The sequence below is a fragment of the Pongo abelii genome, chromosome 19 (assembly GCF_028885655.2).
Source record: "Pongo abelii isolate AG06213 chromosome 19, NHGRI_mPonAbe1-v2.0_pri, whole genome shotgun sequence".
Lineage (NCBI taxonomy): Eukaryota > Metazoa > Chordata > Mammalia > Primates > Hominidae > Pongo > Pongo abelii.
Genome location: NC_072004.2, coordinates 90,951,344 through 90,969,284, shown reverse-complemented (window position 1 = coordinate 90,969,284; position 17,941 = coordinate 90,951,344). Strand labels below are relative to the sequence as shown.

Sequence of the window (17,941 nt, the reverse complement as noted above, 5' to 3'; positions counted from 1 at the left end):
ACAGGATTAAAATTAATTTCACTTGTTTAAATAATTTTATAATGCAGCTTCTAGATTTTTTTTTAAAGACAGAGTCTCCCTCTGTCACCCAATTGGAGTGCAGTGGTGAGATCTCAGCTCGCTGCAACCTCCACCTCCCGGATTCAAACGATTCTCCCGCCTCAGCCTCCCAAGTGGCTGGGACTACAGGCGTGCATCACCACGCCCGGCTAATTTTTGCATTTTTAGTAGAGATGGGGTTTCACCATGTTGGCCAGGCTGGTCTCGAACTCCTGACTTCAAGTGATCTGCTCGCCTTGACCTCCCAAAGTTCTGGGATTACAGGCGTGAGCCACCGCACCCAGCCAGAATATATAATTAAAATTAATTTCACGTGTTTAAATAATTATACAATGCAGCTTCTAGGAAATTTTAAATCACATACGTGGCTCATATTATATTCCCATTGGCCTCGACAATTCCGCGCATCAGCAGGAAGGTCAGGCCACAGAGAAAACAGCCTGTAACTTTTTGCTAGGCTCTCAGGCCACAGGTCAAGGGCGGGCAGTTCTTCTAACATTTCACCAGAGTCACTACTCCTGTTCGGCTCAGCATCTTTCCTCTAACTCAGAGGAAGACAAAGGGTTGGGCCCATCCTTCAACTACCCACATTCATTCCTCATTCCCTTCAAGCCTTGGAGATATCGTGGCCACCCCTCCCTCCGATCCCCACCTTCTTTTCCAAAGGCTGATTTAGAACAGGGACTGAGTCAGACCCACTAAGCTTTGTATCCCTTCCTGCCACGTACAAGGCATCTGGTCGTGGATGAGCTGCTGGGCCTCCCTGAGCTTCATTTCTCATCTAATAAACAGGATGGTACTGGTGACTGCACTGGGCAGAGCTGTCCTCGGATTGGAGATGATGGACCTGAGGCCACCCTGCAGCACACACAGGCCTCTACTTCCTTCCAAGGCTCGCATTGTTCCACAGTATCACCTTGGGCAATTCTCCAAGTTGGCAACTCTGGAGGGACCAGGGCTCCCCCAAAACCAAAATAAGGGCAGTGACCTTCACAGCGACTCTACCTGGACAGGGCCAAGAGAATGGGTTCATATGTAAATGACGTGTCTCCCAGGGGATTCCCCAGGCAGTCCTACAAGGACAGGGGCTTGGGCTGGGCAGAGAGGCAGGGGAGCCCTAGGTTAGTTAGAGAAGCCCAAGGGATCTTGTTGGGAACAGGGAAGGGATTGGGATTTGGGAACAGGACTAAGAGCAGCTAATAGAAGGGACAGGGAGAAGCTAGAAACCCAGGGCCTAGTGTCCTGAGGAAACCAGTCAGGGAAAGAACGAAGGCTCCGTGGGCACCTCTGGCTGTGCCCCAGTTGCCCCCTAGTTTTTTTGTTTTTTTTTTTGAGACAGGGTCTCACTCTGTTGCCCAGGCTGGAGTGCAGTGGTGCGATCTCAGCTCACTGTAACCTCCGCCTCCCAGGCTCAAGTGATCCACCTGAGTCTCCCGAGTAGCTAGAACTATAGGCATGCGCCACCACAGCTGGCTAATTTTTGTATTTTTTGTAGAGATGAAGTGTCACTATGTTGCCCAGGCTTGTCTTGAACTCCTGGACTCAAGTGATCCACCTGCCTCAGCCTCCCAAAGTGCTGGGATTACAGGTGTAAGCCACTGTGCCTGGCCTGCCCCTTACTTTGGTGCCCTTCCCACCCCCAACTCCTACCAGCCTTGTAAGGCTCAGCTTCCCTGCTGCTGAACAAGGTCTGTATCACTTAGGTGGTGACTCCCCCCTTGTTTAGGGTTCAGGAACAGTTCCAGGTCCCTGTTAGAGGGAGTGCATATGGCCTCTCTGAAAGGAGGTACCCACCTGAGCACAGGAGGTTGGGCTCAGCCCCAGGGCTGCCTTCCTGCAAAGGTACACACAGCAACCCTGAATCATGGCTGCACTCAGGACAGAGGGCGGGACGGGGCACAGCCCTTGGGTGGTCAGGGAATTCCAAGACCAGCCCTCCCCAGCTATTCTAGGACCCTAGCTATCTCTCCTCGGATTCAAACTAGGAGGCTGACCAAAGCCGCCTGGCAGCCACTGGGGCCTCCTAAGCGCGGCATCTAGCCTACCCGGCCCCGCCCACATCTGATACCTGGCTCAGGTGACCTCTGCCAAGGGAGGAGAGAACAATGAACTCTTTTGACAGGGGGGTTGGGAAAGGAGAGCAAAGATTTGTAGAAGCCGCCAGACTGCAACATTAGCCTGGAGTGGGAGAGAAGGCCCCATCTCTCCTGGGCTCTGGGACTCCTTTCCAGGTCCCGGAAGGGGAGGGAGTGGGCAAAGGCTGGTTGTCAGAGACAGTGGGGCCTTCATCTTGCCTGCAGCCACGGCTGCAGGACCCAAGGGCTAGGACCCGAGGAGGAGTCCCTGGCACTCCTCAGGGGGTGGGAAGGAGGCAGTGGTGGGGACCAGGCCCTCGGAGGCTGCCCAGCGCCATGGGGGAGCACGCCTGCCTGGCTGGGCCACTCTGCCCGATACTGGCTGGGTGGGGCCAGCTCAGATTCCTGGCAGTGGCAGCAGCCTGGCCCTCCCTGTGTGGCTGCTGTCACCTGACACCAGGGGCCCAGCCATTCAAAAGCCAATACAGAACAACCTGGCCCTCTGCAGGGGCTGCTGGGTCAGGAACACACTGTTTGTTCAGGGCCTAAGGGGACAGGGGAGGGTGGGCACAGGCAGGGAAGGCCCAGGCAGGTGCTTCTGCGGCAGCCGGGCAAGCACAGCAGCCTGTTTGCCCTGATGGGTGTGGCTGCTTGGGGTGTGCCTGGGTTTGGCCGAGGGGAGCGAGCTGGCTGTGAGCAGTTGTCTAGGAACGGGTTTTACCTTGACTTCTCCAGCAGCACTTCCTCCCTCCCGAGGTCCCATGGTTCCTTCCCTTGGTCCTCAGTGGCCCTGTCCTGGTGCTGCAGCTGACTTGTCTGTCTGTCCATCCCTCTAATAGGCTTGACGGCCCACCATATATAGCAAACAGTTACTTCACTGGTGAAGTAACTGAGGTGTGAAGAGAGGTGAAGCCACCACTCTAAGGCCACACAGCCAGACCACAGGCGGAACCAGGACATCCTCACCCCAGCCAGTGCCCCCCTGGATAAGCGCCACCTGTGCAAGCCCTGGGGACCTTAGTCTCCTCCCCTGCAGAATGGAAGCAACACTCATCCTGAGTTGTTGTGAGGGTGACACCACGACAAGGCAAGTCCTGCTAAGGCATCGACCTGTGTCAGGCACTGTTTGAAGCAATTACACTCCCTTAGGGATCATTATGATGCTGTTGGAACTCAGGACATACCACCCCAAAACACCACTGTAGGAGACCAGAATGTGCTACCCCAAAATATGCTTCCTTGGCTTTTTTTTTTTTTTTTTTTGAGACAGAATCTCGCTCTGTCACCCAGGCTGGAGTGCAATGGCACAATCTCGGCTCACTGCAACCTCCGCCTCCCAGGTTCAAGTGATTCTCCTGCCTCAGCCTCTCAAGTAGCTGGGGTTACAGGTGTGCGCCACCATGCCCGGCTAGGCTGATCTCGAACTCCTGACCTCAAGTGATCTACCTGCCTCAGCCTCCCAAAGTGCTGGTATTGCAGGCATGAGACACGGCGCCCGGCCACTTCTTTGGCATACTTTGAGCTGGTTATTCTCAGAAAGGGCAGACATGGGAGTAGCTCTGAAAAGCTGTCCTTTAGCTGGGCGTGGTGGCGCATGCCTGTAATCCCAACTATGCGGGAGGCTGAGGCTGGAGAGTCCCTTGAACCCAGGAGGCAGAGGTTGCAGTGAGCTGAGATCGTACCATTGCGCTCCAGCCCGGGCAACAAGAGCGAAACTCCATCTCAAAAAAAAAAAAAAAAAAAGGAAAAGAAAAGAAAAGCTGTCCTTTTGTAAAAGAAATTTACATCCGCAAAGGAAAGCTACGTTAGTCAAGTACAGGCTGAATATACCTCATCTAAAATGATTGCGAATAGAGTGTTTTAGATTTCAGAATCTTTCGGATTTTGGAATATTTGCATTATACTTACCGGTCGAGCATCTCAAATCCAAAATTTCAAAATCTGAAACGCTCCAATGAGCATTCCCTTTCAGTGTCATGTTGGCACTTCAAAAACTCAGATTTTGGAGCATTTCGGATATCAGATTTTCTGATCATGTATGCTCAACCCATATCTGTATAAGGAAGACAGCTGCTCCAAGGCAACTTTTATTACCCAAGAGACCTTCTCTGCATAACAAGACAACCATCATTCACCATACACTTCCTCCCCCGCACCTTCCTGTAACCTGGTCACATCCCACCCCAGTCCTCATTCTTTTTTTTTTTTTTTTTTTTTTTTTTTGAGATGGAGTCTCACTCTGTCACCCAGGCTAGAGTGCAGTGGCATGATCTCGGCTCATTGCAACCTCCGCCTCCGGGGTTCAACTGATTCTCCTGCCCCAGTCTCCCTAGTAGCTGAGACTACAGGTGTGTGCCACCACACCCAGCTGATTTTTGTATTTTTAGTAGAGATGGGGTTTCGCCATGTTGGCCAGGCTGGTCTCTAACTCCCAACCTCAAGTGATCCACCCACCTCAGCCTCCCAAAGTGCTGGGATTACAGGTGTGAGCCACTGCGCCCCGCCTGTAATTTAATTTTATTACAATTTAATTCATAGCCCAGCCAAAGAACCTAGAAGGCTGGAGGGAAGCCAGTTTTTGCTCCCCTACAATGCCCATCTTACAGATGAAGAAACTAAAGAACAGAGAGGCTAAGTAATGCGTCCACTGTGTCTTACACAGTGAGGAAGCAACAGAGCCCGCATCTAGACCCAGGCCATGTGGCCGCAAAGTCCCTGCCCCTAACCACTACCTGACCCCTCTGATGCCTGGCACATAGCCCTCGGTGAACTGGAGTTACTGCTCTGACAGCCAGCCCCTGGCAGAGTTCAGAGACTGTTCGCAATCACAGATCCTCTGGAGGTACTGAAGCCAAAGAAACAGGACGTCTCCCTCTCAGGGCCCAGGGGCGATGTCCTTGCTCTCTTTGAGGCGTCGGGCTTGGTGTGGCTATCAAGGAGTTGAGCCAGAAGGTGTTGGAGGAAAAGGCCAGAACTGGTTCAGAAGCCAGTGTCTACAAGCCACCTGGGGTCGAGCTGTGACGGCGCCACTGTCCCAGCTGTCACAGTACCCAGCAGTCTGGCCTTCCAGGACCACTGGAAGAGATGACCTGAGTTGCCAGGGGTGAACACTGTCTGGAGCCTGACCCTCGCCTACACCAACAGCCCACGTGCGGCTCCAGGCTCCAGCCCTGGGTATCCCACCGTCTGCTGGACCTGTCCCAAGGCTCCCCCAACTCAACCTCAAGCCACATGACACCCGCCACAGAACGATGCTGCCGGACACTGCAGCTGCCAGCCAGACGTGGCCTTCGATTCATGCAGGAACTCATGTAGTCCTCACACCAACTCTATGGATGGAGTGGCTCTGATTATCATTATCTCAGAGGCATATGACCTGCTCAAGGTCACACAGCTGGCCAGTCGGGCAGTCGGTACCACTCACCTCTGGGCAAGCTGCCTCTCCATAAATGGAGAGCACTGTTGTTGCGACTGTGTCCAAATCGAAGCGATCAAAATATATTACTTTTCCTCAAATCTGCTCTTCGCCACTCCTAGCTTGGGCTCCCCCTCCCAAGGCCTGGCACCACCACCTCCCCAGGTCAGAAACTCCACGGTCATCCTGGACACCCGCCTCCCCTCCCCATCCCCTCTCTCTTTACTGCCCCATCAGCAGATCTCAGCCCTGAATAGTTCTCTATTCCATGGGTGTCAAACCAGGAGCGATTTTACCCCTCAGGAAACATTCTTGGTTGTCACATCTTGACAGGCTGCGTGTGTATGTCTGTGCTACTGGTACCTAGAGGGTAGGACTAAGGACACTGCTAAATAATCTACAACGCACAGGACAACCTCCACAGCACAGCCAGCCTCAAATATCATCTGTGAGTGCAGAAGTTGAGAAACCCTGCTCAATTCATGCCTCGTTCCCATCCCCACTGGCTGGGCTTCCAGCCCCTTCCATCTGGGCTGTCACCTATCTAGTCATGGCAATGTCTCCTAACTGCTCTGAGCATACCTGCTTTGCCCAAAGGGTAAAAACATCTCCAGGTTTATCTTTCTTAAATTGTAAACGGGACCACTATTCACTCCCTTGCTCACAACCCCCTGGAGCCCCAGGGTCAGATCAGGCCCAGATACCGGCAGCCTCCCTGCCTCACAGCCTGGGCTGGGGAGGGGCAGGGCAGACGGGATCCCAAATCCTCTGGGATCTGGCCTCATTCTCCAATCCCACCCTGCTGGCCCCACCACACTCCCCGAGCCTGGATGAGTCTATCCCACTCCTGAATCCCCCGGGCTCTCCCCTTCCACCTCTCCACTTCCAAGGCCCGAAATTTCAGGCCATCAGCCTCCTCCCTCCTGCAGACTGTAAAAGTGGAAGGCAGAGGCCTAATCAGATTCCCATAGCCCTGAGCCTTGGGCTGTGGATCCAGTAAGCGCTCAATGCATGCTTCTTGCATATGAATGGAATGAAGAAGGCAGAGGAGGAGACCCAGGAGCCTCCCTCTGCCACCCCCAGGCCTGGGAGTGGGACAATCAAGTTTGGGGACCACCCCTGGGGGATAGGGGAAAGAGGGAGGGACAACTCCTTGCCCCAGCTCCACCCCAGCCTCACTCAGCTGCACAGACAGAACTTGGGGTAAGAGGGCAGGGGTCGGGGTGGGGGTGTTCAGCCCTGTTTGCTGAGCCTGTCAGGTTTCTGCCACCTTTTCAGAGTGAGAGAGTGGAGGCAGATGGGGGTCACTCAGTTCCCTTCCATCCCCTGTGGACAATGAAGCTTTGAGACCCAGCACCCATAGGCTACTCTCTCCAGAGCAAGGGTAGGCAGGCTGTAGGTGTCCTGAGATCTCCCATTCCCAACACCTGCACACCCATATCCCAAGGCCCAAAAGCGAGCTGGCAGGAGGCACGTTGGCGTAGGAAAGCCCTAATTCCAGAGGTGAATGTCCTTGTGGCAAAGCTCCATCAGGGACACCAACTCCTCCCACAGGCTAAGAAACCCAGAGGGAAATGGCAGGGCACATTGGGAGCACTGACCCACCTCTCCCAACAGGGAGGTCAGGGAGGTCCCCTCCAGCCCACAGCAGCAGCCGGCATTCCTGGGCCACTGTGCCTAGCACTTAAGTTACCTCATCCCACGTACGCCCTTAACAAGCCTATGGTGTGGGCGACAGGCACATGGCCATCCAGCTTCTACGTGGCAAAGTTGGGTTTGCACCTGGGCAAGCTGACTTCTACACTTCTCAAATCAACAACAAAAATACAACCAAAGAAAATTCCTCATTCTCCACAGGGAGACATCCCTTTTCCAGACTGTCTGGTCTCACATCCACTGCTTCCTTTCGGGGGCAGGGGAGCCCAAACGGAAGCCCCCAACGAAAGCCACATGTCCAGCCCTCAGCATGCTGGGAGGGTCCTGGACCCCCGAGGGAAGAGCATCACAGTGTCCCGGTTCCTGCAGCCCACCTTCCCAGGAGAGGCACAAAGCACAGGTGAGAAGGTCATTACCCGCCAAGGCCCCACACTGCTCGGTGGCCCAGGAGCCGGAGAGCCACACTGCACGCCTCCGGCGTACAGGCCCGTCCTGACCTTCTCAGGCCCCAGACTCCTGAAGGGAAGCCCCGTGGGGCTTCTGGTACCCCGGGTGCAGGTTTGGGATTGGGGTAGTCCGAGGCCAACTCCAGCTCATTCTCCTGGGCACCTCTCCCCACTCACGCCTGCCGGAGCCAGAAGGAATCACGTGTTCAGCCTGCAGGGGAGCTGCATTTTCCTTCAGGGGCAATTTGAGAAGGGAGAAACAGCCATGGCCTGTGACTCCAGGGCCCCAAGGGACCTGGAACATTATCACCCCCTGCAGAGTTCATCCTTTCATCTCCCACGTCCCTAAACCTCCTTGACAACCCTGTGCCGAGGTAGGCAGGGCAGATCGTTTTATTCCCATGATACAGGTAGGGAAACTGAGGCTCCATGAGGTGGGGTGACTTGCAGAGGTCACACAGCCAGTGAAAGCCTTGGGATGAGAAGTCCCAACTCGTGAGGGCAACCTATTCCCCTTTTCTATAAAAGCCCTTTAACCAGGCCCCATTTCCAAAGTCTGAGTCCCAAGAGGCACTGCAGGCAGCCACATAAGAGCTATACCTTAATCCAGGTAAGAGATGCCTCAGCCCCAGCCTGAGCCGCTTGGCCCAAAACCTGGGGGTCATCTTCCCTGCTCTCCCTAACTTACCTTGTTAAACTGGAACAGGTCCCGCTTGAGCCTCTCCCGCACAGGGTCGTGCCCTGGCCTCAGGAACCGCCTCATTTTGCTTAGTCTGCAGCCCCCACTGGAGACCTGGAAAATCAGAAGGAGCTGCAGGGGTCTGTCCTGGCACTCAGGTATCGATTAGGCCCGGCCCAAACAGGTAGAGCAGGGCCTCTCTCTCCGAGTCCAGTAGGCAGCCACCCCGGGGCCAGGCCAGCTTCACGGCGACCGCCCATGCACCCTGGCTTCCCCACGCTCAGATCTAGAGGCCGGCCCACCTCAGGGCTGAAGGCTCTCACCACCTGTGGCCTTATAATGGGGGCAGGAAAAGCTGGGGGAGGAAGCCATTTAGCCTGGCTTTATAAGCACAAGGAGGGCCGGCGGGCCCTGAGGTTAATTAGCTTAATTGTTAACCTGTTTTCTGAGAAACCATGAAACTCCAGCTAAGCAGAAAGGGAAACTTCACAAGCCTCTTCCTCCAAAGTCTTGTGGAAGGTAGAAACACCAAGGCTATCCTTCCCACATCAGAGCCCAAGCTGGGGCAGGGGAGAGGCCTGCGGTGACTCCAGGCCAGGCCACCGGGCAGATGCTTCTTCCTTCTGACCTCGGGGAAGGCTGTCCAGGGACTCTTGGCCTCAGCCTCTCCAACCAGCCACAGCCACGAGAAACTCGAGTGGGCACGGGTGGCACAGGGCACTCAGTCAGGGGGTGCTGGCCCATGCCACCGGGCCCGGGGTCTCTGCCGGTCCCCTCCCCTCTCTCTGGCTAGCCCCAGTCCAGCTTCCCTGTGCTCTCATGGGGTTGCTCAGAAAGGTTCTCTTTCCCATGGGCCCTAGTGGAGAATAATCAGGAGAAATCTGCTCCCAATAAAGAAACCAGCTCAAGGCCCCCAAACTCTCCACCCACCATAGAATCCATTCCCAGCCCAAGGGGAAACTATTTCTGGATTATCCTTGGGGGAAGGGGAAGGAGCCTCTGTGCTCCAGCTTCTGGTTTCCAGCTTGCTGACCACAGGACAGCAAGGCCCGTCCTTGGGAAACACAGACAAGGCCCACCCTGGGCACAGCTCCGTCCACTCCTAGCAGGATGGGGGAAGGAAGTGGATCCAGGCCCCACCCTGGAGGCGCGTGCTCCAGGCAGGGACAGGTAGAGACAGGGCAGCCCAGTGTTGAGTGCTCTGACTGCAGGAGCGAGAGGGAACACCTGGCCCGAAGTGGAGAGGCAGCTTAGATACCTTCGAGAAGAAGGTATCTAAGCTGAGGTTTGAAGGATTTTGGGTTCTTGAGAGGTGGCAAAAATTAACCATCAGGTCAGGACTTTGCATATGATAGGATCCCACGTGATCTGGGCAGTGTGGGAGAAGGTAGGTAACATGCGTGGCAGAGTTGGGGGTGTCTTCGGGCAGGGGAACCGAGGGCTTGCCATGCTGGGAGGGTGACCCAGTTTTGCAAAATCACACTGTAAAAAAGAGGCAGTCTTGTAATCCCAGCACTTTGGGAGGCCGAGGCAGGTGGATCGCCTGAGGTCAAGAGTTTGAGACCAGCCTGGCCAACATGGTGAAACCTCGTCTCTACTAAAAATACAAAAGTTAGCCAGGTGTGGTGGCGGACACCTGTAATCCCAGCTACTTGGGAGGCTAAGGCAGGAGAATTGCTAGAACCCAAGAGGCGGAGGTTGCAGTGAGCCAAGATCAGGCCATTGCACTCCAGCCTGGGCAACAGAGCAAAAACATCTCGAAAAAAAAAAAAGCAGAGCCACATCCCCCTTAAGTGAAAGGATCTGCACGGTCAATTATCTCAAAACCGAATACCAGGAACCAGCCCCCAGGGCGTTGTCACCTTCTGGGGAAACTGAAAAAGGGGGTCATTCTGGGACGCTCCTGCCTTCACATTTTGGAGGAGTCAGACCAGAGGTGGGGCTCCCACTTTGCTGGGGAAGAGCAGGTGGCTGGGAAACTCCCAGGGCCCACTTGATCCAAGGTCCCAAGGGGGTTCAGAAAACAGGCACCAGCTGGGAAAGCCCCGAGGGCTTCTGGAATGGAAGTGAGGGGACACCCAGATCTGCTGGCCCAGCGTTCCAGCCTGGGGGAAGGCAGCTCACACTCATAAACCAGTTGGACTCCTGGAGGGCTCACACCCCCACCCAGGGCCCAGGCCAAGGTCACTGGGTCAGAAGTCAGAGGAAGCTTGGTGGGGGCTCCCTGGAGAGTGACCACTGCCTGCAGACTCCAGGGAGGGGACAAGAGGGCACAGGGCCATCCGTGCCAAAGACTCCACACAGGCTTCAAAGTGACAAGGCAGAACTGGCTTCAAAGTGACAAGGCAGAACTGGCTTCAAAGTGACAAGGCAGAACTGGCTTCAAAGTGACAAGGCAGAACTGGGGGCTGGGAGGAGGTGCCAGTAGGAAGGAGGAAGACAGGGTGTAGCAATGGCATCAGGAGGGCATGGACACTGAGCACCACCCACCCACCCACCCAAATGCTCCCTGGAGCACCTGCTGTGCAGCAGGGAGTGAGTGTACCAGACCCTCTGCATCCTATTCCATTTAAAACATTTTGCTCAAGTAATTTGTGCCCATTGTAGAAAAACCAAATACAGACGAGAAAATCCTCCCTAAACCCCAGCATCCAGAGTCACAGTCACGGGTCGCTGAATGTCCTGGCCATCTCCTTTCCTTGGCACTGTGTGAGTTTGTGAGCGTGGAGCCCCTCACACCACCCTGATCTGGGAAGCCGTCTGAAAGGTAAGCGGAACGTCCCCACTAGACAGGCAAGGAAACAGACCACAGCAGCAAAACACTCTGTCAAGGTCACCAAGTAGGAAGCGGCAGAACTCGGACTGGACCCCAAGTCAGAAGGGCTGTGGGTAGCAGTGACGGATGGATAATACAGAACAAAGGATGCCCAACGACACCCCTGCAGTTAAAAGGCAGGGACACGCACAGACACGCCACCAGATGCTGGCAGCTCAGAGCCGACCCGGCAGTCTGGGGCCTGGGGACTGGCTGCTGCTGACAGGGTGCTGGCGAGGTCTGGCTGGGCAGGGCTGGTGGCCTTGTGTGGACCTGCTGCTCTTCCCACACGGGGCTGGGACCTCATGGGTGTGGGGTGATGGAGCCAGGAGGACCAAGGCAGAGTGGGCATGGCATCCCCTCACTCCAATCAACCCACTGCCTAGGTCAAGGCATGGAAAAGCACCACGCTTCCTTGAAGAGGGGGCTGGTCTAGGCCTGGTGGGGCTCACCTCCAGGTGGCTCCTCAGCTCCCCACCCCAGACAAGCAGGTTCTCTGCACAGAAACTTCAGGAAGCCAGGCCTAGAGATGCCTGGTATGAACAGATCCTGCCTACTCAGCCCATTCCTGGAGGAAGCCAGGGGCTGTAAGGGAAAGAGCCCTGGGCTAGGGGCCAGCAGGCCAGGGCTCGCCATCACAGCACCGCACAGCTCCCCCAAGCCGCATGGCCTCCAGAGACAGCTCCTCTGTAAAGGGGGATGGCACTCCCTCCCACACAGATCCTGTAGAAGGAGCAAGAGCTTGGCATGGAGCAGACACTGTCCTAGGAAAGGGATACAGCAGTGACGGGGGGCAACAGACACTTCACAGGACACAAATCAGAAAATGGGATGATTTCCAACCAGCCGTGGTAACTCACACCTGTAATCCCAGCACCCTGGGAGGCCGAGACGGGTGGATCACTTGAGGTCAGGAGTTCAAGACCAGCCTGGGTCAACATGGTGAAACCCCGTCTCTACTAAAAATACAAAAATTAGCTGAGCCTGGTGGTGTGCACCTGTAATTCCAGCTACTCAGGAGGGTGAGGCAGGAGAATCGCTTGAACCTGGGAGGTGGAGGTTACAGTGAGCTGAGATCGCACCACTGCACTCCAGTCTGGGTGCCGGAGTGAGACTCTGTATGAAAAAAAAAAAAAAAAGTAACCAGAAAATGGGATGATTTCTGACAGAGGTCAGGCCTATCTCTGATCAAAAAAAAGAGATGGGCCGGGCACAGTGGCTCACTCCTATAATCCCAGCACTTTGGGAGGCCAAGGTGGGAGGATCACTTGAGCCTAGGAGTTTAAGACCAGCCTGGGAAACACAGTGAGACCCTGTCTCTAAAAAAAAAAAAAAGGAAAGGAGATTTTTTTCAAATTTACACGGAACAATAAAAATTTTGAAAAGAAAGGAGGGCTGGGCACAGTGGCTCATGCTTGTAATCCAAACACTCTGGGAGGCTACGGTGGGAGGATCACTTGAGCTCAGGAGTTCAAGACCAGCCAGGGCAACATAGGGAGACCCTATCTCTAAAAATAATAAAAACAAAATTAGCTGGGCATGGTGGCATGCACCTGTGGTCCCAGCTACTCAAGAGGCTAAGGTGGAAGGATTGCCTGAGCCTGGGAAGTTGAGGCTGCAGTGAGCTATGAACCCGCCACTGTACTCCAGCCTAGGTGACAGAGCGAAACTCTGTCTCAAAACAAACAAACAAAAAGGATTAGCCAGGCACGGTGGCAAGCACCTGTGGTCCCAGCTACTTGGGAGGCTGAGGCGGGAAGATCAGTGGTGCCCAGGAGTTCGAGGCTGCAGTGAGCTATGACTATACCACTGCACTCCAGCCTGGGCCAGAGAGCGAGACTCTTGTTTCTAAAAAAAAGAAAAAGAAAGAAAAGGAGGATGCGAAGATCCAGCAACTAGGCTTTGGCGGCCAATAGGTCTCAGTGACCATTCCCTTGTCAGAGCCTGTGCGTTCCCTGTTCCTACTGCCTGGGTCACTTTCCTCCAGATACCTTCATGCCCTCCCCTACCTGAAGCTGCAATCTCCTGGGATGTTCTCTCTCCTTCCCCGCATCGCTTTTCTCCTTGCACCTGGCCACGTTTGGACACACTGAATAGCTTACTTATTAATCTTGTTGATTACCTGTGTAATCCCCCACAAGCAGTAGCTTTCTTTTTCCTATTCAAGGCCTTTTGTCCTTTTACTCACTGCTGTATCCGAGTGCACACAGCGAGTCCTCACTCGTTATCTGTTGAATGAATGAATGAACAGAGGAGGCGAGGTCTCCACTGCGACTGACTGGTGGGAAGGGGCCAGCCACAGACAACTTGGGGCACAAGTGTGTTAGGTAGAAGGAACAACAGCTGCAAAGCCTCGAGATGAGAGAGGCTTCTATGTTTCAGGATGAAGACAAGTGGGGGGCCCAATGCAGAGATCTGTGCAGATGACATGAGAGAGATGACAGAGTGGGCCTCCTGAGCTGTCCTAGGCAGGGACCTGATGGGGCCTGCCCACCCCCCGTTCCCTCCTCCATGTCACTGGCCCTCTCTCCTTGGCCCTGTTGGCTGCTCCATCTACTCAGCCCCACCCTGGCCCCATTCACTATGGTCCCTGCTATTCTCTGTCTGAAATACCTTCTTGCCCCCTCAATCAGCCCGGCCCCTCTTCCAGGCTGGGTGCGGTGGCTCACGCCTGTAATCCCAGGAATTTGGGAGGCCAAGGTGGGCTGATCACTTGAGGCCAGGAGTTTGAGACTAGCTTCGCCAACACAGCAAAACCTCGTCTCTACTAAAAAGACAAAAAATTAGCCAGGTGTGGTGACGGGCGCCATGTGGTCCCCAGCTACTCAGGAGGCTGAGGCAGGAGAATCGCTTGAACCCAGGAGGCAGAGGCTGTAGTGAATCGAGATTGTGCCACTGTAATACAGCCGGGGCAACAGAGGGAGACTGTCTCAAAAAAAAAAAAAAAAAATGTGACCTTCCAAAAAGCCGTCCCATCTGAACCCATCCTGAGCATTCTCCGAGTCCTAGTAGGCTGGGAGGCTGTCCCTGTCCACCATGGTTTTAAGGGATTTTTTTTTTTTGGAGATGGAGTCTCACTCTGTCGCCCAGGCTGAAGTGCAGTGGTGTGATCTTAGCTCACTGCAACTGTGTTTCCCAGGTTCAAGCAATTCTCCTGCCTCAGCCTCCCGAGTAGCTGGGATTACAGGTGTCCACCACCAAGCCTGGCTAATTTTTTTGTATTTTTAGTAGAGCTGGGGTTTTCACCATGTTGGCCAGGCTGGTCTGGAACTCCTGATCTCAAGTGATCTGCCCGCCTCGGCCCCACAAAGTGCTAGGATTACAGGCGTGAGCCACCGCACCCAGCCTGGGATCATTTTATCCTAAGGGGTAAAGGGACCATTTTATCTCAGAGTCCTGAGAATGGTCAAGATGGGTTCAGATGGGGAAGAAACACACCTTAGAATAAAATGATCCATTGAAACATGGTGGACGGGACAGCCTCCCAGCCTCATGCACGTCTCCTGGCCTTGATGTGCTGTTTATTAAGCTGTCAGAAAAAATTAGAAGCAACCTAAACGGCCCACAACAGGGGACGGGCGAAGTGTGCTCAGGCCTATGACAAAAGGCTTCCAGTCATTAAAAGGAATAAAAGGGCCGGGCGCTGTGGCTCACGTCTGTAATCCGAACACTTTGGGAGGCCGAGGCGGGTGGATCACTTGAGGTCAGGAGTTTGAGAGCAGCCTGGCCAACATGGCAAAACCCCGTCTCTACTAAAAAAAATTAGCCGGGCATGGTGGTGGGTGCCTATAACCCCAGCTACTTGGGAGGCTGAGGCAGGAGAATTGCTTGAACTCAGGAAGTGGAAGTTGCAGTGAGCCCAGATCGCGCCACTGCACTCCAGCCTGGGTGACAGAGAGAGACTCCGTCTCAATAAATAAATAAATAAATAAATAAATGGACAAAAAACCATTTCATGGCATGGGACTATATGTACAAAGAATCCAAGAGTCAGGCAGAATCTATTAAAAATACCTATGTTTGACAATGTAGTCGGAAGGGTTATGGGATTAGTGGTGATTCTTTTTTCTCCTTTTTGTTTATCTGCCTCCTAGGCAGGGTGGATAAGAGGATCAAAGGGAGAAGGGATGAGGCCCCAGGCATGGTCAGGCGGGAGGGTGGGTCCAGCCCCGTCCTGCTGGTGGAATGTTCCTGTGCTCACCAGGCGTGGGCTCCTCTCCAGCCACCACAACCTGAGTGCGGAGAGGTACCCCCTAGAGACACCCAATAGTTAGGCCCGGAAAGCCGGGGAGACAGGCAGGTGGGACTAGCTGTGCGACCTTGGGCTTCAGGGTCCTGAGTAGAAAGGACTTTTCTAGTCCATCGTCCCGAGGCTTTAAAGCGGGGCCAGGGAGCGGGCTTGGCAAACTCTCAGGTGCTGTGCACTTAAGTGGCACACCTGGGAGGAACGTGGAGAAGAGACAAGTTCAGGAGCCCACAGGCTGAGGAGCCCCCCAAGTCCTCAAGTCTCACACCAGAAACGGTCACTGGGGTTGCCACCTAGCCAGAGCGCCACCTCTGAGATGAGGCTTCTCAGGAAAACCTTCTCCACCCCACTAACTTCTAAAGGCCATCCAACCTGTCTCCACTCCTGCCTGTCATCAGACCAGCCTCTGAGCCACCCTCCCTGTTCTGCCCTGCTCTGTTCCCTTGTGGTGGGCGCCAGGGTTTAGAGCCGGGCCGCACGAGGCTTGCTGCCTTGTGGCTGGTTCCCATCCACTTTCTACCCAAATCTGTGCCTTGCATGTGGAACCAGCCTGAGAGCTCCCTGTGGGCAGCTGATCAACCAGTTTCCTTCCCTCCTCACTGTTCCACTCACCCACCTCTGCAGCTGGCCGGCAAAACATTTCTGGGTCTAGGACAGGTGTCCACACACCTGGACACCCACCTGGAAAGAACAGGAGAGCTCTCCACTTGGTGACAGGCCAGAAAATCCACACTCTGGCCCGCCTTCTATCTCAAGAGCTCAAGAAAGGGACCAATGGAGGCAGAGAGAGAATAACTGCACAGGGGTGGACTTGCCTTGGGCCCCCTTTGCTCTAAGTGGCAGATGTGATTGTGCCCCAGAGGAGAGGGGACTCCCAGGCCAGACTGCTTCTCCCACCCTGCCACTGTTTGGGGCACCTGGGCTAATTTGTCCCTGTGAGACCAAGGCTTGGCCAAGCCGAGCCAGCCCTCTGGCCTGGAGATGTGGGAGGGGCCAGCCCTCAAGAAACTCCCTCCATAGCTCAGGAAGTTCCATTGATCTCATTGATCTGCTGGGAGAGTCCACACCCAGCAGCAGGACTCCAGACCCAGCCGAAACCAGAGAGGCCCCCGGGCCGCACCCAGTGCCAGCTGCCTGCTCTCAGGGCGTGCCACCTGATGTCCCATGCGCTCCTCTCCTCTTCGCTCGTGCTCCCCACAGCCTGCTGCTGATTAAGAAGCTGCCTTCCCCTCTGCGGCATCCTGTGTGAGGCCTGAGTGTGGCTGTGGCCTCCTGTTTGACGGATGTGAATCCGCCCCTGCACCTCCTACTCTGATGGCAGTGGTGGGCAGGGATCTAAACCACAGAGGCAGCTGCTGACCCCTGCGGCATCTGTGCCAACTCAGATGCCTGTAGCCGCTTTGCAAGTGCCCATGTCGCCCTGGGAAGCCCAATCTCCCAGAAGTACCAGGCAGGTCCCTGGCCAGCAGCTTAGCAACCAAACCTTGGCTGAAGGGCAGTTCCATGGAGTAGGATCCAGGGGAACACAAACCAGAGGGAATGGGGGCATGACGGGAGGACTGTAGTCCCCGCTGTTGTTAAATAGTAAAAGGGATTGAGAGCTAGCTATGGCTGGATGTGGCTTTAACACTTTACATCCATCTCATTTAATTCTTACAATTACTTATGAAGTGATCGATTCGGAGTGGCCCCAAGCTCCAACAATTAAGAGTCCAAGTCCTTTGCCAAGCTCAGTGGCTTATGCCTGTAATCCCAGCACTTTGGGAGGTCGAGGCAGGAGGATCCGCTGAACCTAGGAGTTCGAGACCAGCCTGGGCAACTTAGGGAGACCTTGTCTCAGCAAAAAACTTAAAAATTAGCCAGCCATGGTGGCACACACTTGTAGTCCCAGCTACGCAGGAGGCTGAGGTGGGAAGATAACTTGAGCCCAGGAGGTTGAGGTTGCAGTGAGCTATGATGGCACCACTGCGCTCCGGCCTGGGTGACAGAGCAAGACCTTTTCTCAAAAAAAGAAAAAAAAAAAAATCCAAGTCCCAATTTGCATTCCAATCTGACTGCAGAATCCTTTGCTCAGGTCAGGCCTCTCTCCCAGGACAAAGGGGCTGCCTGCTCGCAGGCTGGATGGGCCCCATTTGGGGTCAGCCTCCATTCCCCCGACCATCTATCCTATGGAATCACAATCATCCCACAACCCCAAGAGGATCCTCCTGCCGTGCCTAGACTCCTCCTGAAGTTTCCTTTCTGTTGCCCCTCCTGGGCCTGTGAGGATGGGGTGGAGGGTGGGAATGCACCCCCATTCTGGGGGCCTTAGCCCCTTTCACAATCCAACACCAGACTCTCTCTCCAGGGAAGTGACTGGCAGCAAGTCAAGTCCAAGGAAAAGCAAAACCATTCTGGCGAGAAGATGGACCACCTGCCTGGGGCTGGCGTGGGCAGGCCACCCAGCCCATCCAATCAGGCCCCTTTCTAGGGCCTCCTACCTGCCCTAAAACTGGAACAGCTGTCCCAAGAAGCTTCCAGATGTCAGCTCCAGGAGGTAGGGACTGTGC

The 17,941-nt window shown here is 54.7% G+C and overlaps 1 protein-coding gene across 5 annotated transcripts in view; it reads right to left on the bottom strand.

Annotated features, from left to right (window-relative positions):
* Positions 1-17,941, bottom strand: part of LLGL2 (LLGL scribble cell polarity complex component 2) — a 48,791-nt gene that overhangs the window by 22,923 nt on the left and 7,927 nt on the right. For 4 of the 5 annotated variants that reach the window (XM_024234273.3, XM_024234275.3, XM_054535261.2 and 1 more), the window contains exon 2: positions 8,341-8,445. In XM_024234273.3, coding sequence (XP_024090041.2) covers positions 8,341-8,415 — 75 coding nt within the window. In that variant the 5' untranslated portion in view covers positions 8,416-8,445. 5 annotated transcript variants of the gene reach the window in all.